Raw genomic sequence first — 25,699 nt, 5'->3', positions numbered from 1 at the left:
ATAAATAAATAAAAAATAAAATAAAATAAAATAAAATAAAAAGAATCAGCAAATTAATGAACTTTTCTTACATTTATTTTATTTGGAAACAAAGTTAATTCTTGTCTGACTAGTGGAAAAAAAACAAGACAAAAAAGTGTAGTTTCTTTATTATATGCTTTATTTTACTCCCTCCTCCTCCACTCTTGTGCAGTCCCCTGTCCCAACCTGTACGCCCAGCTCAACGCCCTGCAGCTGGTTCTGGATCCTCGCAGCTTGGTGTGGATCAACCTGTTTGCTCTCGACCTCAGACAGAGCCTGGAGCAGTTCATGGAGATCTACAAGCTCAACGACTCGCAGAAACCCGATGAGCACATTGACATCAAGGTTGACGGCCTGATGCTTAAAGTAAGAAGGATTTGCAGAAGCAGGAGCTGTTCAGAGTTCTTAAGGGTGAAATTTACAGACATTTGTTTGGTTTCTGCTCTTCACCAGGTGGTGGTTCCCACCGATCAGGACGCCTCCTGCCCTGCTGACCTGCCCCGCTCCGTCTCAATACAGACTTCAGAAATGGTAGCCACCAACACCCGGCACCCTGCCAACTGCACCCGCTCCCACCTTGAGGCCCTGCTGCAGGCCTTTGAAGAGGAGCCATTCTTCTCCTCGTCATTCTCCTCCTTCCCTCGCTCCTCCTCCTCCGTCCCCGTCCTCCATCCTGTCTTCCAGCGGCACGCTCATGAACAAGACACCAGGATGCACGACGTGYACCGGGGGCTTGTGGTGTCAACGGTGGGCCCTGACGCCCTCAAGAGGCCCGCTGCTACAGACTTCTGGGCGCTGCATTTTGCCCAGTTTTGGGTGGACTATGAAGGCACCCGTGGAGGTAAAGGGCGTCCGCAGCCATTTGTGGACTCCTTCCCTCTCACCGTGTGGGCCTGCCAGCCGGCGAAACTCGTCCAGCATCAGGAGAAGCTGAGAGAGTCGGCTGGATCAGGGCTGTCCCGAAGCACGTCGGCAGAGGCGGTCGCTCGTTTGCAGAGGAAACRATTGTTAAAGGAATTTTACAGCGCTGATGGTGCACCGACATCYTCTCACTGCAGCGTAGCAACACCGCCACCCAGTAATGGACTCTATAAACCCCTCTCATTGGACAGTCTGCCCTCTTCTTCCTCCTCTTTATCAAGTAAAGATGCAGATGTGCATATATTGGTGCATGTGCAGAAGCACCTTAGCGCTCAGGTATGTTTTCTGTTTTGATTTCAGGTGCAAAAATGGTAAATAATAATGTGCGTCAGCTCAACCAGTTGTGCCTCCTTCCATTTGTTATTCTGGTGCTATGTGTGAATTATTGATTACTTATTAATTTAAAGGGATCCATGATTAGTTGTAACATTAGACTTTATTTAATAAACATATATTTTAACTGTAAAATAAAGACTGTAAAAGACTGTAGGATTTTCAGTTTTTATCATTTTTAAACTAAAAGTAAAAAAAAATTACACGGACTAGGCCATTTTATTTACACACAAAACATTCTGGGTAAATGATGACGTGGATAGGTCCTGCGAGGCTGCTAGCGAGTTATATCCACCCTGAAGATTAATCTTGGACAATATCTGATGATCGACTCTTTTAAATGAAACCAGAGAGCGTTGACAGAGAGGAGAAGGTAGAAATGACTCAGCCTGTAACTGAAAATATAGATGGAGGACAACAGAGCTGCTTCATGGAAGAAGAACCTCAGCTTAGCCTGTTAGCTTTAGCGTTAGACCCGATGCTATCACCATATATATGTATTAGCTCAGCGCTACACATTCTCCTCTCGTCACTGACATCCTCCATCCACATGACAGAGAGGGGAACACAAAAATGACTCAGTCTGCAACTGAAAATATGGATGGAGGACCTCAGTTTTGCTCGTTTGTCACGCTAGCACCGAGCTAATACATATAAAGCAATATAGCATCAGTGCTAGCGCAAAGGCTAACACGCTAAGCTGAGGTTCTTCTTCCATGAAGCAGCTCTGTTGTCCTCCATCTATATTTTCAGTTACAGGCTGAGTCATTTCTACCTTCTCCTCTCTRTCAACGCTCTCTGGTTTCATTTAAAAGAGTCGATCATCAGATATTGTCCAAGATTAACCTTCAGGGTGGATATAGCTCGCTCACACCGAGGACCAGTCCATGTCATCATTTACCCAGAATGCTTTGTGTRTAAATAAAATGGCTCCATCCGTGTTAAAATTTATTTTTAAAAATTATAAAAACTAAACAGCCTACAGTATTTTTACAGTCTTTATTTTACAGTTAAAATAAATGTTTATCATATAAAGTCTAATGTTAGAGCTAATCAGGGATCCCTTTAAAGGATTTGTCAGATGAGGTTCTTAGTAATTTGTTTGGACTTTTATATTTTCACAAATATTGTTTTATTATATCTTTATAATTGTTTTTATAAACATTAAAGGTTACTAAACTTAAATGATCTTAAATTACCTTATGATAAAACATGTATTGTGTGTTTTTCAGGTGAGCCATCGACAGTATGTGTTTCTGATGCTTCTTCAGCGCAGCCTCAAAGCCCTGCAGCAGACACTACAACAGGATCTGGAGGACATGGCCTCTAAGAGAGAGCGCAAAGACCCCATCCACCATGCTGCAGACCACCAGCCCTTTACATTCTGTTTGGGCCTCCTGCTCAAAAGCGCAGAGGTGTCCCTCCTCTTGAAGCCTGTAACACAGCCTGAGGGTACAAGATCTCCTGCAGGATCTGAACTCTCCCCCTCTGAGAGCAGAGGCACCCTGGAGCCTGCGAACGAAGTGGGAGAGGGGCCAGAGAAGGGCAATGAAGGGTCCGGCTCCGCCGGCGGAGCAGCTAAGCAGCCTTGCACTGTAGACCAGCTGCTATGCAGCGTAGGTCTGGAGAACGGAGCCAAGCAATGCCCCGCCCCTCTTGTCCCGTCCTCCAACTCTGCCACTCATCCGGACTCGAATCAAAAACCCTCAGAGGAGGAGAGGACACCATCTAAGAATTCTGTGAGGTCAGGTTCAGATGTCAGAAGTGAGGGTACGAATAATGGTTTGGCTGTAGGTGATGAAGCGAGTGACGCTTTGTCTGACCCACTGAGCAGCAAAGACTTAAGTGAAAAAGACAAGACCGCCACAGTGAAGATGCCTCAGTCAGTATCCAGGTATTTATGTGCTTTTAATTTCTCATCCACTAAAAAGATTTCACTTCCAATTTTTCCGCTTCTAATTTGTGAAACGTTTGAAAGTAGGAAACTCATGGGAGCAGAGGTTTGCAAAGTGGGAGGCGGGCATCCTCGAAGGGCTCCAGTTTTAGAAGCGACTCAAAATGAAGATGGAAAAATATTATATGCATGTTTACAATAAGAAATAACCCAGAGGAGCTTGAATTGGTAATTAGATAGAAACTAATGTGTGCTTTGGGACCAACTTCATTTGTTTACTCTGTAATTTCAAATAATGTAATCAAAAGCATCAAGGAATAATCTTAATTATATAATTCAAGTAATTTTTGGACAATGACAGTCAGATTCAGTCAATTTTAGATATTTCTATCTGACCTGAACAACATTTTTCAAAGTATTAATAATTTTTGTGTCTATTTTATTCTAATTGTTTGAACACAAGAGCTTTGTGTTTTTTTAAACTTCCCTTTGAAGTTTCCTCTTCTGATGCAACATGTCTTTTTTTTGCTTACCTCTGCCTTGCCGTGTCACCGTATGCATTTTCTTATCCATCATCCGTCTGCACAAAGTCTCATTTCATTAACTCCCTTTGCTGCTTCTTGACTTCCACTTTGACCCGTGCGAGGTGTGTGTGTGTGTGTGTTTTCTCTCTACCAAGGAAAGGAAGTTTGTCTGTGGTTTCTGATCTCCTCAGCTCCTCAAACTCCAGCAGATCCGCCTCCCTTTATTCCATGTCTAACATGTAAGACACTGGATCTGTGACTAGATGTACTGAAGCTGGCTTACACCTGCAGCGTGATGTGACCAGCTTCCTGGTTGTCATTGTTAGCAGATTGTTGTGTTCAACCCTCCTGCTGCTAAGGGTTCAGACAAGTAGCGATGAAGCTATCTTGAGTTGGAGTTGACACATAGAGCCGTGCAGCTGTTTTAAACACATCACACTGCTGTATAAGCCAGTATAAAGCGTGTGTACAGGTAGTGTACTGTGTCTTTGTTCTCGTATTTGTTGGATTAAAAAAAATTGGTGTGATTTGAATTTACTGCGTCTGCATGTATGCATGGCAGCCTGTTTTTGTCTGTATGTTAGTAGGCTTAATATCTCCGATGTTTATTATTATTTTTGTTTTTTGGGACCTTTTTTAAAGTTGATCCAAGAAGCTCTTTGAGTGTGACTGTTCTTTATTTCAGCCTTGTGTTCTCTGTTTCTACATATCAGTTTGATTTAGWGGGTTTTGTTTTATTTGTTTTGTTCTTAAGATTGTTTGTGACACTCAGGAGGATAGCACACTTTACGTGACCTTAAACAACACTACAACAGYGGAAAGAAGACATATTTAATTCATGACTTCTTGAGATCGCTCTGGCAGCTCTGAGAGCGCCGCAGCCTCGACTCARTCAGCTAATAGAATTCATATCAGATTCAATCTAATAGAAGCAGTGGATTTATTTTATTATTTTTTTAATCTTTAATCTGTCTACACTTCTGTGCGGTGCATCATAAATTAGTCCCAACTCAGAATTAACGTGCTGTCCAATACATTTGTATCCCGATTTTTTTTKTGTGCCTTACACGTTTTCTTCACCCTTCATTTATTTGTTTATTTTGTTAGTGGTCGTTTGATGCGTGACCGCTCCCAGTCCAGTTTCTCGGTGTCCTACAAAAACATGAAGAAGAGCCCGTCCCTGCAGTCCCTGGACAACATCTCCATCGACAGCTACTTGCTGGAGGACGGAGACGCCGACAGCTTATTGGAAAGAGGTGAAGAAAATGCATGAACCCTCTTTCACACCCAGAATTTAGTTACTGTGCTTTATAAGTTTTATTAAACTCCTGTTTTGTTTAGTGTTCTATTTTTGACTTTGAAAAAAAAAAAAGCTGCTGTAGTTGCAAATAGCTAATATAAACAGTAGGTGGCAGCATTGCACTGATTTTTCTTTAAGCAGGGTTAAAGTTTGTGATGTTTAAGCTGGATTTATTTGGCTTCTCGTTCTACTTTCCAGATGATGTGTCCATCTCTGGATTTAAGGACACCATCAGTGAGCAGAGCGCCACAGAAAGCGCCACGGAAGCAGTGACCGTTCAGGAGCAGGAGGGAGGCGCCTCCCCTGACAGCGTCAGCGCTACATCCCAGAGCATTGATGAACCCACCAAAGATCTAGTGAGATACTTATGTACTCCAAAACKAGCCTTTCTGACGGCAAAGTGTACTCCCACCCCACGATGACGCTGATTGTCTCGTCCTTGCTTTCCAGGTGTCTGTGCTGGTGCTGAAGGTGCAGTCGGTGTGTGCGAGCATGGAGGTGGTGGGCGAGAGCTCGGCCGTGGCGCTGGAGGTGGGCCATATCACACCCAGCCAGCTGGGCAATGTCAGCCTGCGACAGTACCTCAGCAACCGCAGCCTCGGTACGAAATGCACGACAATTTTTACCATTTTGTAACAGCATGAAACACAAAAAGCCTTACATAAGTTTTGCAAGATTTTTATTTACATTTTCCTTAATTTGAACTCAAATTTTTATGTCATATATTTATATTATTTTATATGGGGTCATTAATGTTGGTTTATATTCCCGTTTTACATAAAACCATATAATTCTCACTAGGTTCAAAACTAATTTGGTGTGTTTTTAATTGGGAACTTGGTTATATAAATAAAACATAGACTGCAGCCTTATTTTTAAAAAACAAAAACTTGTAAAACACATTATATATTTAAAAAGATTAAGTAAAATTTATTAGGAAAGGATAATGCTTTGCAGTGTTTAGGACTTCTTATGTTATTTAGTTCTTTTTAATTTGTTTTTGTTTTCATTTCTCAAATATGGAGATTGTTTAAGTTGTTTGTTTTAAAGCTGTTTTTCCAATAAGGAGTAGATGTACGATTTTTTTAAACTTTGTTTTTTTCTTTTATAATGGACTTTTTGTTGGTTTATGAAATAAATAAATAAATAAATAAATAAATGAACACTTTAAACAGAAAAGTGTTTAGTCGAGTTTTAAGCACACAAGTAGGGCAGTGACTAAATAGAAAGAAAAAACAGAAACAAGCAGAATAGTGATTGTGTGTTTGTCRAACCATTTTAAAAAAGATTTTTCATGTTCTGGATTGTTTGGCGTTCGAGGGGAAACATGAGGACAAAAGTCATAAAGGTCCTGATAAATGCTTCATTCCAACCTCTCATGACGAAGTATTTTGATTTCTCAAAGATGATTTGCTATGGCACAGTATGAGGGCCAAAATTAAGATTATTGCACAACCAGCGGTTGCTATTTTCTTGTAGCAGGAGGCTATATCTATTCCTAAGTTATTCCTATTTTATTCCAGCTATTGGTCTGATTAATGATAGGCCGGTCACTGCTTCCTTGACGCTGGAGAAATGAGAAGGAGACTATTCATTTGCATTAGTGTCGGAGAGGCTAGCGACTAGCATGGATTAGCTGGTGTTAGCATTGGAGAGGCTAGCGACTAGCATGGATAAGCTGTCGTTAGCATTGGAGAGGCTAGTGACAAGCATGGTGAAGCTGGCGTTAGTGTCGGAGTAGCTAGCAACTAGCATGGATAAGCTGGCGTTAGCATTGAAGAGGCTAGTGACTAGCACCTATTTTATTAGACAAAAACTTTTTTGAATAAAGAAAACTTTCTCTATAAACTAAACAACCACTGTTTACACAATAGTCTTAATTTTGTCCCTCATACCCCGCCATAATTTGACAGATTTAGGGACAAATGGTAAGGTAAGGATGTTCCACGAGAACAGAGTTTTATTTCAGTCATTTTAAAGCCAGTTTTCAGTGTTTCACTTTAAAGATTCATCAAATCCTTTGATGTTTATCATCATTTATTGTCCTAACTTTGGCCCGTAAAGGTTCTTAGACAAAGCAAGACATTTCCTGAAATAAAATTGAGTTTGATAATATGGTTAATTAGTGAAATCCTAGCCTGARTTATTTTTATTTTTAACAATTTGTCGTGTACACATTTCCACACTAACTCATCCACCTCCCTTTTTTTATTCACCTTCCACCACCTCCCACAGGTATGGTGAGTTCAGTACCAATACCTGCTCAGAGCAGCCAAGGTAACTGCTGGGTATTCATTCATCACATGTCGCTTAACATGCATGGCTGTCTCTTTCCACCAGTGTATCTGTGCTTATGTGTGTGTGTGTGTATATATGTGTGTCACGTGTTTTCTGTCAGATCTCATCTCCACACTCAGGATTCCTCTYGACAGCCTYCTCTACAGATCCAGTGTGTAGAAATGCATGAAGTGTCTGTTTTTCAGCAGCGAAAGGTTGATGTGATTTTGAGATCTCGCTTCTTGAATGTGTGTGTGTGTGTTTGTGTGTTTGTGTGTGTGTGTGTGTGTGTGTGTGTGTGGCACTTATTGAAGGATACATTTGACTGTAATGGAGTGAGTAGTCTCGTTATTTGCAACACTAAGCCTCCAACCTTTAAATACGTGTTCGCCACATTTGAATTAACTTCTCGTTTTGCAGAGGCAGACTCTAACCCCGATCCTCCCGCTCATCTAATTCGCTGTCCTTGTTTCTCCCCGCCCACCTCATCTCTCCACTGCAGCAGACTTTGCAGTTTCAGTCCAGTGATTCAGGCAATGAGAGAGACGCCAGCTTTACCCCCACCTCCTATCTCGCATCCTTTCCCTCCTTCTCTCACTCCCTCTATCTTTCCTCTTTACGTCCCCCTAGCTCCTATTCCATCTTTCTTCTAATCCTCTGTCATTCACCCCACCTTTCCTTCATCTCTCTCTCTCACCGTCTCCAGGCCATCTTTTCTCCTCCCTCCTTCCTGTCTTATCACCGTCACAGTCCTTGGCTTCCTCCCTTTAACGTTTTCACCTTCTTTCCCCTCACCTATCTTTTTTTTTGTCCTTGTGTCTGCTCAGTGCCGAGACCGTATGTTTTGTCGGAGAAAAGCTCACAGCCTTGCGTGTTTGTGCTCAGTGGCATTAACCCTCTCCTGCTGTTCTTTCAGAGAGCATTAGAGACGGAAGTGACGCAGTTCTCCCTCTGATAATAAAGATCTGATTGTTCATCTTCATGTTTTGCTGAATGATYTGATCACGTGTTGAAATGTTTCAACCTCAACTTTTCTCGACTCGTTTCTGCCCTTTGTCCTCCTTTTACTTATATTCTTTATAAGCCTGCTGGCATCTCAGATTTTAGTATTCTGGGATTTCTTTAAAAAAAAAAAAAGAATCCTGAATGTAAAGTGCTCTTTTATTATTTTTTCGAACTTTCAAGTCCAAAGCCCTCAAACATTACTCAACATCTCTGGTATCAAACGTTCTCCTTCACTCAACCTTTCCCTTTATCTACATTTCAACTTCACTTCATCTCCTGCTTCTCCTTTTGATCTTCAGCCTCACTTAAATCTCATTAACCCTTTCATCAAAATGCACCCTTTTATGTCGAGCTATCATAAATTTCGATGCGTGTACTTCAGAATAAGGAGTAACTTTCATTTTAATGACGCGTCATCTCTGACTGCAACAAAAAAAAGGGGGTGAGATGCTTAAACTGACTTCTGTAGAGGAGGAATGAAAGCATCACAAACCGGTGTGGGAGGCGCACAACTCGAGACAGGAACTGGTGATTAAAGCTGCGCAGAAAATCTTTGGTGCTCATCAATAAGATGAGGTGTCTGAGAAGAATCTGAAGAGTACAAAAAGACAATGAGTCTGAAATCTCAGTCTGGCAAACCGCACAGTCAGATCAGCTGAAACAACAGACTGCAGATCCTTTCCCTCAAACTGTGAGACTAATGAATTGATTCTCTACACTCTGCTACAACAGTCATTTACGTATTTGACTTGCTTCAGTTCGGCAATTCTTATACAAAATTGTTGGTAGGTATAAATGAGTTGAATTGAAATTTTTAATACAATTTCATGATGCATTGTCATTAACTGATTACCCAATTCAAGATGGCCGCAGCTATTTAAAATTAGCCAACACAAAAATCTCTTTACAAGTCTGACAGGAACACGGGGTCATAACCTGAAAATGTATTTAGATCATTTTTCAAAATTAACTCGTTCTGCCATTTTGTGCTAATTCAGCAATTTATATATCAAAACATTCAGCTCCTTCAGGATATTCCAGTAATGACTTTTTTTTTTGGTATTTCAGCAATTTTTACTTTTTGAGATATTTAGCTTTATTGACCACTATTTTCCTCATTGTCTTCAACATTAAAACCATTCAAAACRTTTATAAATCTTTACAGACCTTTTACATTTTGTTCTGGTTTTGCTATTTTTAACTTCTTTGCTCATTTCAGCTTCCTTCAGCCTGTTTTTTTTGTTAATTTTAGTTCTTTTCTGCTAACTGAAACTTCAATTTAAATTACTAATTTTTGCCTTTTTCAGCAGTTTTTTTTCCTTTTTAGCTACTGTTAAGCTACCTTTTGATAATTTAAGCTCTTCTTTTAAAACTAAATTAATCTTTCCATGATAATTTCAGGTTATTGCCTAATTCATCAATCTTTGAACTAATTTCAGCTGCCTTTTAGCTATTTTTTATATTTATTTTTGCAAATTTGAACTGTTTAGTAATTTACAACATTGTGACTTTTGTATTCCTTTTCTTGTTTTTTCTGCTAATTTAAAAGATTTCACTCCCCTTTCACCGTCTATCTTTTTAAAATAGCTCAAAATTACCATTTAACATAGAAAGGTCAAACACCAATGATGTCTACTGATTTTGAGGAYGTTAAGGCTAAAGGTCAAAGGTCAATCCTTTCTTAGAATAGCTCTAAATTAATAACTATTTAATACAGACATGTCCAATTACAGATCTTGAATAAAAATAAAAAGTGACCATTTAATTTGTCTAAATGTCAGCTTCTTCAGCAGCTTTCAGCAGAAATCATTCAGCATTAAGCACTCACACTACATTTTCGCAGGAAATGCAAGTTCTCGAATTTTGATTCACTTTGTCTTTTAGTCATAAAACAAAATAAAAACAAAAAAATAAAACGTTACCCTGGATTAGAATAGTTTGGGTGTGTTTTGATGTCAGGTGTGTGTGTGAGCTGAGCACAGTGTCCACATGTGCTAACAACATCTGCCGTCTTTTCCCTCGCAGCTGGCGGCGAGATCAACTCCTCTTCTACTCGAGCCGATTACAGCCCGGAGGTGCGGGCTCGGCTGGAGAGCGGGCCCTGCGCCGCCACCCATTCCCCGCTGGCCGAGCACAACGGCTTCCTGCAGCTGCACCTCCACGGGTACCACGCCAGTTTCTTGATGTCCACGCTGCGCAACCTCTCCCTCTTCCTGGAGGACGACTCGGCTTCGCAGGTGCTGCCCATGGAAATCAGCGTCAAGGACCTGCACATCGATTTAAAGGTACGAAAACGTACAAYTCGGCTTTGAGGCTGCCTTTTTTAGATGTGCAAACTGCCCATTCCATAGGCACTCATGCACCCCATACCATAAGAGAGGCAAGGTTTGAACTGTGAGCTACATGTCCTAGCTGTTTAATAATTGTAGTTGTATATTCCAACAACACATCCTGGCTGTGTTGCAGGACGATGGCCCCCGCGACAATTCCTCAGACTCGGAGCCCACACCGCTCAYTCTACACGTGGACAGTCTCATCATTCACAAAAGAGACGACGGGTCTTACTCAATAGGAGGTGACAAAACATCTCATTTAATGTTTCTGCATTAAAGCCAGCCCAAACTCACCACATGTGTTTTCCTCACAGTGGACAGTGCGGCTGAAGCCAAACCCAAAAAGGCAACATCACTGATTGACAGCTCTCTGAGTCCGGTCATCGAGACTGCGAGCAGCRTCTGCAGGATCCAGAAAGCTACGCAGACCCAAAACCCCCCAACCAGCCCCAGCCCATCGACCAAGGAAAAGGTGAGACACAAACTCAACTGTAGCTGTGTGGAAAAAAAAAAGAGGAAAAGTAAAAAGTTTCACTGATACGACTTTTTTCACCTCTACATAGTGTGGTGAACAAGGAGCTCTTTGTGTTTAATTGGTCAATTTGAACTCTTAACACATAAACGTGATGCTAAGTTTAGTTAAGCTRTTAGATTTCTTTATTTTTTAGAATTTAATAATCGGTAGAAATATATTAATTATAGAGCAGCACTCTTAATTAYAAAGCAATGCCAGGATTTACTTCTTTAGTATTTTTCTCTACTGAAATACTCGATCGTCATTGACTAAAAAGCTCCATGTGTGGCTTGTTTTCTCTCTGCTTTCAGATGCTAATCGAGGAGAACGAATGCTTAAAGTTGGAGCTGTCCCGGACCAAAATGGCGCTGGCTGAGGCTCAGATGGAAAARGACTCGCTGGTTCACCGCATGAAGAGCCTGAAAGTAAACACCAGCTAGACCCGACAGAAACATTTGTAACACGATTTGTGACTTCAAAGCAATGATTTTTTTTWATTATTATTCTCTACATGAAGCATTTGAGGAGCAGAAAGGAAAGAGGGGCATTGTATTATTATTTTATTGCTTGAGAGAGAGAAAAAAGTTTGATAGTCGTGGTGGTGCCTACAGATCTAAAACCATACAAACCTGTAGGTATAAAGAACACTGAATGTTATAACTATAGAAGAATGTCTTTAAAAAAGTCATTTTTGCACTTTAATTTAGTGCATCAGAAGTGAGGAAAGAGGCTCCTCCTTCAGAGTGTACAGTGTATATTGTACAAGAATGTGAACACATTTTCTATGAACTCTTGAACAGTTCTGCAGTGTTTCAGTTGAATGTTTTTGTCGTGTGTGTGTGTTTCTCGGACAGCATTTTATCAAAAGCAAAGGATGAATTTTCACAGCTTTGTCAATCAGAACGCCTCACGATAATCAGTGCCCTCCATCTTTCTTATTTTTCTATGTGTAAAGAACTAACGCGTGCTGCACTTTGAAAACTGAGGCATTGTAATTAAAACAACTACAACTGAGAAAAGGAGGCGAGGCAACTGAGGAAAATAAGTTGTTTTTTTTTTTTAAAAAGGAAGAAAACCTGGGCTCATTAAAGCTGCCTGACTATGTGAGTATGTGTATCATTTTATGTAAAAAAAATCCATATAGTGTGATTTGTTTCATGGACAAGCAATGACCGTGTCTKCTGCTGTTTCATCTGAGGACTTATTTTTCTAAAATGCGCAACACAAACATGAAAAAGTTCTCCATATCTTATAGTAGTAATAGTTTCGACTGATTTAAACATATACTAAATTATTATTTTTTGATCCATTTCTATCTTTAAAGTTAATTAAAAGCCACTTTTGGAAAAAGGAGAAAAACACAGAACAAGTTGTCAAAGCTGCTGAAATACTGATGAAAATAAAAGTTTGACCTTTTTTTTAATAAAGTCCTTTTGTAATTTATTAAAAAGCATAATTTCTTCTCTAAAACTGGTTATGTTTTTCAGAGTAAAAACACCGACTGGGACTCAAGTTTACATTTTTATGCTTCTTTTACTATCATTTAGCCTGACACTTAATGATTTATTAAAATGTACTGCTTTTGATTCTAATCACTTTCAACTTGCAAAAGAACCACATTTATAAMCTTATTTTTGCCTCTATTTGAAATCCAACATTCATGTTTTATTGGTAAATAAAATTTAATTTTTAATTTGTAAATGAGCTGTTTTTATGTCTGCGAGCAAAAAAAAAAGAATAATAAATGCATGCTGCAAATATACATTTCTGTACTTGCACAGAAAAGCTTGGCTGATTTACAGCACAGGTGTTTAAACTCTGGCTCACCCGAATTTATATATATATATATTTATTTTCCCAAGCAGCATTTCTAAATTTATGACAAGTAATATAATAAGTGGGAGTAAACACGAGAGCGGCCACTTTGTGAGCCCCGAACGAGCGGCGGTGATCCTCTGCGAAGGGTGTTTGGCCTTTGTGCACATAAATGGTCATGACATTTTAAAGCTGGAGTAGCTCAGTGAGTCAGAAAGGGACGGTAAATCACGGTGTGTGAGAGGAACGTCCTCTCTGCAGCTGCGAACGTGAAAGCTTGTTTACATACTGTAGCTTAGTGTTTGTGAGGATTTGTGTGCAGGAGAGCCGACGCATTCAAAGGGCACGCCACTACCTGTTTGGTGGGAAAGTTGAAGAAAATAGGAGACATCACGGTGTGTTTTGGTGCAGAATGATGGCCTGTTTTATTTTTTTGGACAAATAAAATTTTAGATCAATATCTGTAAAACAGACTGAGTTACAGCCTGTTTTTATGTTTTGTAATTTTGATTAGCTGTGGTGGCTATATTGAACTGTACTGACTCCAAAAGTTAATGAGTTGTAAATGTACCTACGATGATTACTCTTTCTGAGTTTCATTCAAATCTGTCCAGTGGTTCATGAGAAGTTTTGCCAACAGGCAAACAGGGTTAGCTCCAAAAGTTAATCCTCAGGTTTAAAGCAAATATGTCACACTGTAAGTAACACTTGGAGTATCTAATGTGAATAACTCTCAGGTACTACCACACCCAGTTTTAGCTCAGTATTTGAAATATTTATTGGATTGTGACCATTTTATTGTTTTTTAAGGTCAGTTGGCTGTGGCAGCCTTCTCGAACTGGATTGGCTTCAAAATTTAAACAGTTGTAAATTTATATCCAGTGATTACTTTCTGGAAGTTTCATTTGAATTTGTCCAGTGGTTCGCGAGATATTTTGCTAACAGACATGGCTTGACATCTAAATTCCATGAAGCAGCAGTGAAAGCGCCGCCCAGGTTTTCTGCAGGTAAAAGGGGCAGTAAAGAGGGGGGGGGGGTGTCCGTCCGTTTCATTGCTGTCAAAGCACATTAAATCCCTGCTCCTGCCTTCATTCTGCATTATTCACACAAACCCTGCCCTGACATGACATGACTGCGAGGATATTTTTGGGATCTCACCTGTTTTCAAACCCRTTCAGCTGCAGCGGCGTCAAGTGTGAGGGGAATACAATGCCCGCACAGAGGAGCAGTGCGCATGCGCCAGAAAACAGAGTAAGTTTCTGATCTGAAAATGACAACAGATAAGAGGCTGAGTGCTTAAAATGAACCACACCGACAAAACACTCAACCTGCAACACATGCTGATGATGTTGGAGCGTCGTCATCCACACCCTGTCCCTGACTGTAAGTATCCGTCAAAACAGGCAGACTTCATTCATAAAGGAAGTTGGGCTTTTTTGTTTTCAAAATAAAAGTACAAGGACACGTGCCCTTGGAAAACAGTGCTTAGTTTTGTAGTTTATTTTTGTATGTCCATATAATGTTACTAGTAGCAAAAACATTTGTATTTATACAAGGGGAAAAGCCTTCAAGTCAGTTTTGAGTGAATTATTTTTAAATTATTTTTAAAAATAGTTATTTGCAAACACGAAATTCTCATCTCTAATACATGTATATTCAGGTGGGATAACTGAGAAAATAAAACGGACGCTTTTATTTTGAAATGAGTAACAGGAAGTGGAAAATGTAATCTTGACAGCTGTGTCTCAGCTGACCCTGATGAGCACCGAGCCAGTGCGGTAGGTTCGCGGGAGAGAGGAGGTGAGAGGAGCCGGAGAGGGAGCGCGCTTTGTGGGGGCAGACGGAGYTTCACCTCCCGCCTGTGCACCGGCAGGAGCGTCAGACCCGACGCTCCAAAAACAAGAGGGAGTTTCAGGTTCTTTTGTCAGCCAGGCAGGTTTAGTTTTCACTTCAGGACTTGGGGTTTTTTTGGAGCTCGCGCTCGTCACACCGGGAGTTAATTAGGGAGCTTGTGCTGCGAGGCGTTCAGGGGGAGCCGTTCACGGCGGCACCGCTCCGCAGCATCCAGAACAACCTCTTCCTCTGAGCTGCAGCCGCCTGCAGAGTCACGGGAATCCTTTCAGATGCTCAGCGGACAGTGAGGCGGAGACCAGGGGGGTTGTTTATGGGAGATTTGTTGGATTTTCATCGCCCCGTCGTTAGAAAACTTGTGCGTCCAGGATGGGGAAGGAACAGGAGCTGCTTGAAGCCGCTCGCACTGGGAATGTCGCCTTGGTGGAGAAAYTGTTGAGTGGGAAGAAGGGGATTCTGGGGTCAGGTTCCGGTTCCATCCCTCTTCCCAACCTCCTGAGGTAAGCAGCCGCCTCCTTTTCTTCTGTCTGAGGAGTCCCCGGGGGTGTTGGAGGGGATTCCTGAGGGCTTTCCTTTTCTGCAAAATAACCCTATAGCCTATTTAAAAAAATATATACCTGAGCACCATTTCAGCCTTTAYAGATCCCTTGAAGCATCTCGTGCACAATGAATGGTTCCAGCTTTATTTGAGGAAATGTGTAGCGWGTGCTGTGTAGAGCAGGATGCAAACAAAAACGGGTAGAAATCATGCAAACTGCAGCAGAAAAAGGCACAGAGCTACCCTCTCCTGGTATGGTTTCCTTGTGTTAAGGGGAGTCACTGCACACTGGAGACAAAAGACAAAAGCACCTGGAGCTTCAYGGCTGTGACAGTTTTTACAGTACAGTGACTCTGATGCTCAGATATTTGCAAGCATTTGTAACTTTGTTTGGTTTTACTTTTATTTTTTTGCATTTGTAGGTTGCTCCATYAATCCTTGCAGGGTGTCTGCAAAACATCAACCTTTTTTCCCCTTTAAAGGTCTGACAGACAGGCAGGGTGTTCAAGCTGTGAAAGAATCCCACTTTTTTTTGTGTGCCAGTAGACAAAAAAGAAACAAACCAACCCTGGCTGATTTGGACTTGTATCTTCACTTCTGTTTTGTTTTTTTAATGAGGATGTTTTAAAAATGAGGAAATGTGGCTGGGTTATGTCAACAAGTTATCAAACTCTTCAGGTTTTACCTTGAAAAACGGTTGAGTCACGACTCGGATGAAATGGTGAAATATCAAACAGYGGAGTCAACCTAGAAAATCACTGACACAATTTTGATTGTGCCAAATAAAGCAGAAAAATATTTTTGAGTGTATTAAGCTGTTTAAAAGTGGTAACCGCCTGCGTTAAGAAGAGGCAGACTGAAAAGTAAGCCTCAGCTTGCTGTGTGAAAACCAGGACCCTATAAAATTTTTAGATAGGTTTGTCTTTTATTTATATATATGCATGTATGCATGCTCGCTTGTTTGTTTGTTTCTTTTAGAAACCAGGTTGTCCAATTAAGAATTAACAAAGAAAATCCTCCTGGTAAAAACTGCATTTTCTAGCCATCTGAAGAGCCTTTTATTCAATTCTTGGGATTAATAAAACAACATAAATTTGATATTTTATGAAGGGAGAACACTGAAAACCAGAACTTTACTGAAACTTTCATTACCCTTATTTTGTTTTTTACACTGAGCACCAAAACAGCTCAGAAACTCAGGAAAAAGTTTGAGTAACCATCACAAACTAAATCAGTTATACTCTGATAAAGTTATATTTTYATCCCCCATTTGTGAAGCCATCTACATGGATGGCATCCTTAGCATTTGCCTCTACTGCCTATGCCACAGGTCAACCCTGGTGAAAACCATTAGTCAGATCCTAAAAATTCCTCCACTGTGAGCGTCAGAAGACTCAGATGGCCACACGTCTGAGTTTTTATGTTTCTGCAGTGTTTTATGTAGAAGATGCAAGTTAAAAAGTCAGGGATGAAATATGATGATGGCCAATCAGGGCCTTTGTGTGATCTCTGGATTCTAGTGGGTATTGAGAGAAAACTAAGTCCTTTAGTCTTGAGAGGCAAAATGCTTACGCTTTGTGTAATATACCAAAATTATRCAATGATTATACAGCAAGTTTAACAGATTATTAAGTGAGACGCATTGATGCCCTTAATAAACTCAAGCTTACTCTTTTTCTTAATAGAACAATAAATCCTACTGCTTAATTAAAGTGACCAGAACCTTCAAAGAACCCATAAAAAGGCCGTCTAGTGGTTGTGAGGTGGTGGTTGTCCTCCTCCTGCCCGTGCAGCCCCTCCTCCCCTCAGATCAGGATGGTGCTGAGCCAGGTGATTAGGAGATCAAAGCAGGRGCATCTGGGAAGAGTCCCGCCTCGGGGTCTCGTCTCAGGACATGGGCTGGACTGGAGTCTGACAGGGAGATTGCTACCCAGTCTGCTGAGCTGCTTTGAACTCCTTTTAGCTAAATATCAAACCAGTTTAAAGTGAAGACTAGTTGCTGTAATTTATGGGAAGTTWGTTGCAGATTGATTAAAAGTGCAGTAATCCCAGAATAAAAAGCACTAATTATTGTTGTCTAAACCATAAAGGCACAGGAAGATGCTGAAACTCTACTTTTTGCAGCAACATTGTTACTGAAACAWGTGTTTAAGTTGATGATTTCTGCTCGCCTTGTTTGGAAATTTATTGCACATGTTTATGAGGCTTGTGATTTGACATTTTATAATCTTGTTGCACTCTCATGTATTTCCCTTTTTTTGCATGTTAATGTTTCCTTTGASATGATATAATTGATGTAAACAGTTTGTTGGTTTGGGGGAGGAAAATTACTGAACCTGCTTGTGTGTTTTTTCCCAAATGGCATTAACTGTTAGTAAAAACTATACCACATATGTTACTGCAGTAGCTTTTTTTTGGCTGAAAGGTGCTCGAAGTGTGTGCACAGTTTAGTACATAAGCTGCAAACATTTCCTATTTGTCCATATTTAGCTTCCAATGATTGTAATCATTTAAAGTGATCTGTAGTTCTTAAGGCTTTCTCAAGAGTTTAGGAAATTAGTTTTTTGACTTTGCTTCTGGCCTTTTGCCATGATGTCAGCATATTGTGCTTAAAGAATAGAAAAATGAACAAGGAGAAAAGACACAGCATTAGATCTTTACAAAAACTTTTATAGTAGAAAAACAGTGTCTGAAAAACAGGTTTTTCAGAAACRGGAAGAAAAATCTAGTAGCAAAGACACGAGTTTCATCAAACTTCAGCAGTGRTTCCCAACCCTGGTCCTTGAGGAACACCATCCTGCATGTTTTAGATGTTTCCCTGCTTTGACACTCCTGATTGGTATGAATGAGTGAGTGAGTTACTAGCTTCTGAAGAATCTAAAGGCCTGTCRAAGAGCAGGGAATAGGTTTGGGCAAAATCGAATCGTGTGCAATTAATCATCAGAAAAACTGTCAACAGTTAATATTTACCACTTTGCGATTACTGCAATTCATGCCAATGTGATGTATTTTTGTGTGCGATGCACTCTCACTATCAAGTGTTCATGTGAGCAGGTGACCATTACAAAAGATTTGCTGCCACTCAACATTGGTGGAAAAGGTGGATTTGAATTAACAGCTGACTATTTTAACCTGTTAAAATAAAGACGTTAATTTGATTGATGATTTGTAAGTATTATTTTAGAACACGGGGTAACTGATTTAGAAAAACATGCAAGTGCAAATGCCATCTATTGTCACAATTAATCAGGATTTTATTTTATTTTTTGCCAAAATCACCCAATCCTAGGAAAACAACTAAAACATGCAGGATAGTGATGCTCAGGGACCTTGGTTGGGAACCACTGACCTTTTCAAACTGTTATCTCGGTTATTTTTTTCATTTCTGTCTAAACAATGGAAACAGATTGTGCCTTTAGGACTTGTCACAGTTTTGGACAGCTATATGCCAACTTGTGAAAAATTTGTCCARCAGTAAAGATGTCTAAGCTGAAGATGGAATTGAATAAAAAGTATACTGGTAGCCTCTTTTGGACCTATACTGTAATGTTAACAATCAGATTGAATGTACAGGGGTTAACCAATGAAACTGAAACACCTGGTTTTAGACCATAACATCTCTTTCAGACAGCTTCCTCTTCCATCCACAGTTAATCCTGTTGGATGTGGTTGGTCCTTCTTGATGGTATGCTGACATCACCCTGGATACTGTGGCTCTTAATACATCACAAAGACTTGCTGTTTTGGTCACAGATGCACCAGCAAGACGTGCACCAACAATTTGCCCTCATTTGAACTCTGTCACCCATAATGTTGTGTGCATTGCAGCAGTTTGACCAAAACTGTGCTCTGTCCCTGCTAATTAAACCTTCATACTCTGCTCTTACTTGTGCAATGTGTGATTAATGAAGACTGRCCACCAGGCTGGTCCAATTTAGCCATGAAACCTCCCACACTAAAATGACAGGTGTTTCAGTTTCATTGTCTAACCCCTGTATGTCCGATATGAGTAAAATAGGCATGATAAAATTTTCATACRTCAGCATAAGTTGTTTAAAATGTTATAGTGTGACAGAACCTTTTGACAAGCTGCCTGTAACAAAATGCCTTAAGATCCAGCTGAAAATTGTTTTTTTTTTCTAAGTTAAGTCTGCTTTGTGTTGACGTAACACCTGTTATCACCTGTACATTAACATCATTGAGCGTAGGAGCATTTTTTTTTGGTTGAATGATTGTGGATTGATATGTCAGAATAAAATGACTCCACAAACAAGACTTTCTCCTGAAAATGCTCAGGACTAAAAGGTCTCAGTGTTGCTATCATGTCTTTCTCTCCAGCCTCACTTTTACAAGATGGATGTAGCCACAATGATTTCTCACAATGATCGGTAAACTGGGCCATTTTCAGGCCTCAAGTTGAGCATTAAACGGCCTCTGTCCTGGGGTTTTGCTGCTGGAGGGGAAGCCAGTACGTTTTGCGTTCTTATCGATCTTACAGATTCACAATTCATCTGTCAAATCAAACCATCTTGACATAATGATAGAGGAATTTAAAGTCTTAAAATAAGAACAAAGCTAGATTTAAAGTTTCTTCTCCTGTTTTATTATTTTTTGATCCTGATTTACCAGTCAGGGTTGTGCTTGCCTCCACATTTAAAGTGATTTTGTTTCTATATTTTGGTCCATGTTTAAAATATGYTACAGGAAAGCTCTAAGGATCAGCTCAAACATGATGTTGGCATGTTCAAGTCCTGTCTGAAAACAAAGCAGGGCTGTAGTTTTTGTCTTTTGCTTTTTGTGATCTTGATCTTGGCACATTAGTAGCCCAGGAGACGACAGCCTCATGAYTAAGTAGACCTTGGTAATTTTTGAAACTATCTCAGACACATTGGCCTTCATCTCAAAAGAATGATGATTTTATTTCTTATCCAGTTGTCATGGGGACTGTTACTTTTCTGACTGTATATCAAAAGTAATGTCAAAAATTCGTACTTGTAGTTTGCCAAATAAAAGTACTAACAAGTCTATTTTCAATTTTCCTATAAAACGTTATGTAGAAGTTTTTATGATGAAATGTGCTTATCTTTAAAGACTTATACAATTAAATACTGTCAATAACTGTTACCTTATTATTAAAGGGGACCTATTCTGCAAATTTCACTTTTTAAAGGTTTTTTACTCAACTTTGGGTATGTACTTCTTAAACAGTCATAGGACCAAAATAAATGCACCCAGGGGCCTATTTACTGTAAGTAAATGTATTTTTAATGTATATTAACGACAAGTTTTATACTTCCGTCATTTTGTGATGTCACAAGCCGTATGACAACCCACCCGAACCTGTGTTCAGTTCCTTACCTAGCAACCCCCGGGTGAGGCTCCACCTCCTCATTATAAATAGCCGTCACGGTTGTTGTTGTGCAATGCACAGCTCATTTTACAACAGGCCTCCAATAGGGCAATGGGTAGAGTGTAGGACCAGAGAGTGGGAGACCAGGGTTCGAGACTGGCATGGACTACAACTTAATTATTTATTTTCATTGTTTAGCTTATTAAAGCCTTGTTAAAGCCTATTTGTTCGAGTTTCTGAGGTATTTTGACCGCTGCTGCTCCCTGCTCTGGTAACAGCATGCAGAGTGAGCGCAGAGCAGAGGAGGGAGGAAAAAAAAGAAGCTGTGACCACGACTCTGCCTCAGGGTCTCATATGGTTGTACAACGGAGCTTCTGCTATTATTAGCCATGCTAACGTAAACGCTGGCTTTGGAGGGTGGAGTTAATGTCAACAGATTTTTGGAGGGCGTTACCAACAGAGCTCATTAACATAAACAGCTGTTCTGAACGGAAGTCAGAGCAGGCAGAACTAAAAAATGGGAAATTTTATTTTCTGAGAATTATTTTGTGCATTAAATTGAATGAACATGGTCTGGATAGCCCACAGACATACCATAAAAATTCTAGGACCCATAATTGGTCTCCTTTAAGTCATGACTCTTTATGCCTGCAAGCGGGCCACACGCACTCTGCACATCTGCATGTGTGCACTAATGTGACCAGCAGTGTGACACACCTCCTAATAGAGGGCTGTTTGTACTTGAGCAGTTGAGTTGGGTCAACAGGTCAGAGCGGAGGCATGTGTGCTGCTCAAGCAAGGATCTCTGGGAATCGGAGCAGAGTTTCCCATCTTAAGGCCTCTGAACGTTGAATTCCTGAGTCATGAGCTTCCTCTTTTTTTTTTTTTTTTTCCACTGAGAAGGGGTGCTGTGTGAAATGAAACATCAAGTCCAGGATGTAGAGAAGACTGCAGGTTTGTGGTGTGGGATGCTGTGGATAAACAGTGGAAAATCAATATTGGACCATCTCACTGCTGTTTAATGGGTCATATGCAGAATTTATCTCTTAATTGGAAAAGACAGGTACCATATATAACGTGTCTGACACTTTGTTTAAATATTACAGCACAGAAATGCTTGTTGAGTGTAATATTACAAGATGAGAGATTATTCCCCGCTGACAAGGCGGAGATGGTAGTGTTTCTGTTTTCATGGTGTGTGCTCATATGTTTATATTAACATATCTCATGAATCACCAGAGGAGTCAAAATTATTCATATTCACTACTTCAGTAGTATAGATACTACAGTTGGAAAAATGCTTTTTTAGAAGTTGAAGTATCAGCTCAAACTTTTTACTGAAATGTACTGGTTTTAAAACTACGTGAAGCATAAAAGTAAAAGTAAGCCTATAAGGACTAAAGCTTAAACCAGTCCACAGGGGTCTACAGTGCATAACCCCACCTCTCCAAAAACGTTTTTCTAACATCTATAATGTTATATTAAAATGTTAATGTTGGTAAACCCTGTGAATCACTAGTAAAATTCAGCTGAAACTTCCAGGAACTGGATGACGGCTGCTAAAACTCTGTTGTACAGATAAAGTCTGGTGAGGTTATAGCTGAGTCATTCCTAACACATAATTTGAGCATGACGTTTCACATTACTGCTTGAGATTGAGCATAATGTTCCTTTCAAGGTTTCATTAAAGTGGCTATGACGCTGTCATTTGTAAATGGATCATAGTCCAAAACTGACATGGAAGATGATGGTTGATGTGCATTCTTTCAGGAAGTGATAAGCCTTTAAATAATCACACATTTCAGAGTTTTTTTTTTTTTGCTTTTACGTTATATTTTTTATCCTTAATGCTGCTTTTCATGTCAAACTGAAGGAAAATAGATCATCTCTGTCATATCGAATCATTTCATTTAATTAGTATTGTTAAAGCTTTTAATGAATGATTTATAAAAAGCACTTTTGTGACAGCATTAAAGGGGAATGTATTTATGGATTGGTCTTGACAGCTGATCTGCTTATTCAGGTCAGTACTGATGTTGACACCAATCCGGTGGATCAGACCGGTCCTAGGCTAGTTGTAACAAATCTGCCTCTGTGGATTTTTATCAGCTTTGATCACTTCTTTGCTTTACATCAGCGAAAGTAACTTTTGTCCTGAAGTGACACTGCAGGAAAAAAAAAACACTGTCTGGATGAAACGGATTAGGGAAAGTCCATAAGGCAAACTTTTATGTCAGCATTGTGCTCTTCTTGGTTGTTAGAGTTTAATCTTCAGTGGCGGTAAAAGAATAAATGATGTGAACAATTCTCAGAGTGATATTAATAGTGAAAGTGACGACGATGAGTGTTTGTTCTCGTGCTTTGTGTCTTGTTGTATAAATGAGAGTAACTGCCCGACACTCTGACTGTGATGGAGTGGAAGTGATACACAAAGAGACTGACTCATGATTCGACAGATGGCGGCTGATCCCTCCTCAGTCTCTCTCTGTAGTGTTCACGGGGAAAGCCCATCTTATTATAGCTGATGTTTGTGTGTATGTGTGTGTGTGTGTGTGTGTGTGCATGTCGAGGTGTGTTTACCTCCTTCATCCGTTGTAAACAAACCACCTTTAAGTGGAGATAGTGACTCCCGGAGGACACGGACACTCCTGAATGAATGCTCTGTTTTAATTGGCATCCTCACAGGCAGTCTCTTTTAGTATTTAATTTTTATTTCTTCCTGTTCTTGTGTTGGACTTCCTTTGTACCTCTGTGTGTTTGTGTGTACATGTTTTTGTTACTTAGTGGGGATGATTTTTGACCATTTTTGACCACAAATCCTTGTGAGGTCCCGCTGTTCCTTGTGGGGACAAAAGCCTAGTCCCTATTGGGGGGAAATACCATTGTGGTGGGTCAGTGTTAGGACCAAGGTGTGAATTGAGATTAGGKTAAGGGGTCAGGTTTAGGCTGTAGAAATGACTGTCAAATGAACGTCGATGCGAAGTCCCCATGAGGATAAAAGAACAAAAATGTGTGTGTGTGTGTGTGACATAACCAGTGTCTTTACATAACCACTGCTAGTGTCTACGCTTGTGTGTTGGGGCAGGAAGGGATGAGAGCTGATGGAGTGGGAGGACTAGAAGTCAAATGTGCAGCTGGAAACCCAAAGGGGGTCAAAGGTTAATTTTGGGGAATGCAGCTCATATCAAGAACTGATTGAACAAGGAAACACACACACAACCTGAAATGTACCAGAGTTTTCTGCAGTAGGGCTGTGTATTGGCAAGAATTTGGTGATATGGTCATGACCCAGGGGTCACGATATGATATATTGTGATATATGTTGTCATTTTTCTCCAAAAATTCTACTTGTAAAAACTCAGTATGTTTATATGCATTTTATATGTTTCATATTTCTTATTTCATCAATGTTTCCAATGGTTAGGCTAAAAGCTCTATTAAATAGTTTGATACTATATTTGTGGCAGCTTTTAGATTTATAATATTTATTTAAAAAAATCTAAATCTAGTCACCCAACACACTATAGGCTCCACCCCATTTTAATGTTTTACACAACTTACGCTGACTTAAAAACTTTATGATTACTTTACTCAAATCGGCTATATTAGCATTACATTATGTATAGGTCCAAAAGAGTCTTCCAGAAGGCATTTTTTAAAATTCTATCTTCAGTTTAGAAATCTTAAGTGTTGGGAAAACTTTCCAGAAGTTGGCATAAGTTGTGTAAAAATTTATAGTGGGACAGGGCCTTAACTGTAGCCTAAATCTTGTGCTGAAGTTCAGTAAATGGATCAAATCAAGCTGCTACTGCCTGTGAGTGGCGTTAAAGTCTGATAATGCATTATAAAATTGATGCAAATGCCAAACAGCTCAACTAAATGTAATTTCTGCTCTGCAGGTTAGCAGATGATCAGAAGTGTGCCCACCACTAGATATTTGTAAAGATCTGATCTACTGATTCTGATTTTAACGGATTCTAATTGTTAAAAAAAACTGATTAAYATCTGAAATTAATTTTTTCATTACTTTTTAGTTGAATAGAAAATTTGATTGTGTGTTTTTATAAAAATGTAAATAAATATTTCTGTTTATGCAGTTGTGGAGATAGTTTTTGATAAATTACTAGCCAGTTTAATTGGTGCATTTGTTTCTAACCTGACATAATTTCTAAGACTTGTTTCTGTATATTTATTGATTTCTATACCTAAATGTTTACTTTTTTCTAACATGATCCTGCAATAAACATTTTTTAGACGAGACATTTTTTGTACAAACCGATCAAGCTTTGATGTAAAGCTCAAATAAATTTTTATATCAAAAATTCACACMGTTTCAGAAATTAAAATTTGTACATTTAATAGTCTATAGAAAATTATAACACAATGCTCTGCATGAGCATTACCACTTTGGGACCAGCAGTTCATCTTTGGTTATAGGAACACATGAAGAAAAAGATTTCTCCAAAAAATAAAAAAACATTTGGAACAATTATAATGCAGAGAAAATAACTCCTTCAGGATTCTTTTTACAGTACTTTATATTTTCATGCTGCTATAATTGCTAGATGTTATTAAACATGATTTTAGGTTCATTCTGCAAGAAAATGATAATTAGAAAACCTGCTGATTCTACAAATCTTGTTTTTTTTTGTAGTTTGTGAAGCTCAGGCTCATCTGCCTTCTGTAAMTGATTAACTAAAACAGAAACTAATTYYTGCTCGATGTGTAAAACCAAATAASACATTAACTTRTTTATATAAATCCAGTGTTGAACGTGACTCATGGAGTAAACTTTAGCTGAAAAWTTTGGCCTCAGGTTTGGTTTTAGGAGTGGCGTCGGCACATCGAGGTCGTCTGGAGCCAGACTGATGGAGACGGGATGGAGGTGTGAAAGACATTTTCCATGCATGTGTGTGTGATTGAATTCAAACACATCTCTCCATTAGGGTCTGGGCCAAGCTTCGCAGCCACATCCTGCCAAGAAACTGAGACACACACACACACACACACACACACACACACA

General features: G+C 39.7%; 2 protein-coding genes across 10 annotated transcripts in view; both read left to right on the top strand.

Annotated features, from left to right (window-relative positions):
* The window catches only part of bltp3b (bridge-like lipid transfer protein family member 3B), a 30,647-nt gene extending 18,418 nt beyond the window's left edge, over nucleotides 1-12,229 (top strand). For 2 of the 4 annotated variants that reach the window (XM_014004224.1, XM_014004227.1), the window contains 12 exons: nucleotides 194-387; nucleotides 475-1,218; nucleotides 2,508-3,169; nucleotides 3,849-3,932; nucleotides 4,801-4,949; nucleotides 5,192-5,349; nucleotides 5,444-5,594; nucleotides 7,229-7,270; nucleotides 10,301-10,560; nucleotides 10,742-10,850; nucleotides 10,923-11,080; nucleotides 11,434-12,229. In XM_014004224.1, coding sequence (XP_013859678.1) covers nucleotides 194-387; nucleotides 475-1,218; nucleotides 2,508-3,169; nucleotides 3,849-3,932; nucleotides 4,801-4,949; nucleotides 5,192-5,349; nucleotides 5,444-5,594; nucleotides 7,229-7,270; nucleotides 10,301-10,560; nucleotides 10,742-10,850; nucleotides 10,923-11,080; nucleotides 11,434-11,562 — 2,840 coding nt within the window. In that variant the 3' untranslated portion in view covers nucleotides 11,563-12,229. The remainder of the gene's footprint in view (nucleotides 1-193; nucleotides 388-474; nucleotides 1,219-2,507; nucleotides 3,170-3,848; nucleotides 3,933-4,800; nucleotides 4,950-5,191; nucleotides 5,350-5,443; nucleotides 5,595-7,228; nucleotides 7,271-10,300; nucleotides 10,561-10,741; nucleotides 10,851-10,922; nucleotides 11,081-11,433) is intronic. The other 2 variants (XM_014004226.1, XM_014004225.1) reach the window with 2 other exon arrangements.
* Nucleotides 12,230-14,695: 2,466 nt separating this feature from the next.
* Nucleotides 14,696-25,699, top strand: part of anks1b (ankyrin repeat and sterile alpha motif domain containing 1B) — a 187,814-nt gene continuing 176,810 nt past the window's right edge. For 3 of the 6 annotated variants that reach the window (XM_014004221.1, XM_014004216.1, XM_014004218.1), the window contains exon 1: nucleotides 14,697-15,288. In XM_014004221.1, the coding sequence (XP_013859675.1) occupies nucleotides 15,158-15,288 (131 nt within the window). In that variant the 5' untranslated portion in view covers nucleotides 14,697-15,157. Of the gene's footprint in view, nucleotides 15,289-25,699 lie in introns of all 6 variants that reach the window. The other 3 variants (XM_014004219.1, XM_014004222.1, XM_014004217.1) reach the window with 2 other exon arrangements.

The sequence above is a fragment of the Austrofundulus limnaeus genome, unplaced genomic scaffold (genome assembly GCF_001266775.1).
Source record: "Austrofundulus limnaeus strain Quisiro unplaced genomic scaffold, Austrofundulus_limnaeus-1.0 Scaffold22, whole genome shotgun sequence".
Taxonomy (NCBI): domain Eukaryota; kingdom Metazoa; phylum Chordata; class Actinopteri; order Cyprinodontiformes; family Rivulidae; genus Austrofundulus; species Austrofundulus limnaeus.
Note: the sequence above shows the minus strand (reverse complement) of the source record. Positions and strands in the feature narration are given on the sequence as shown.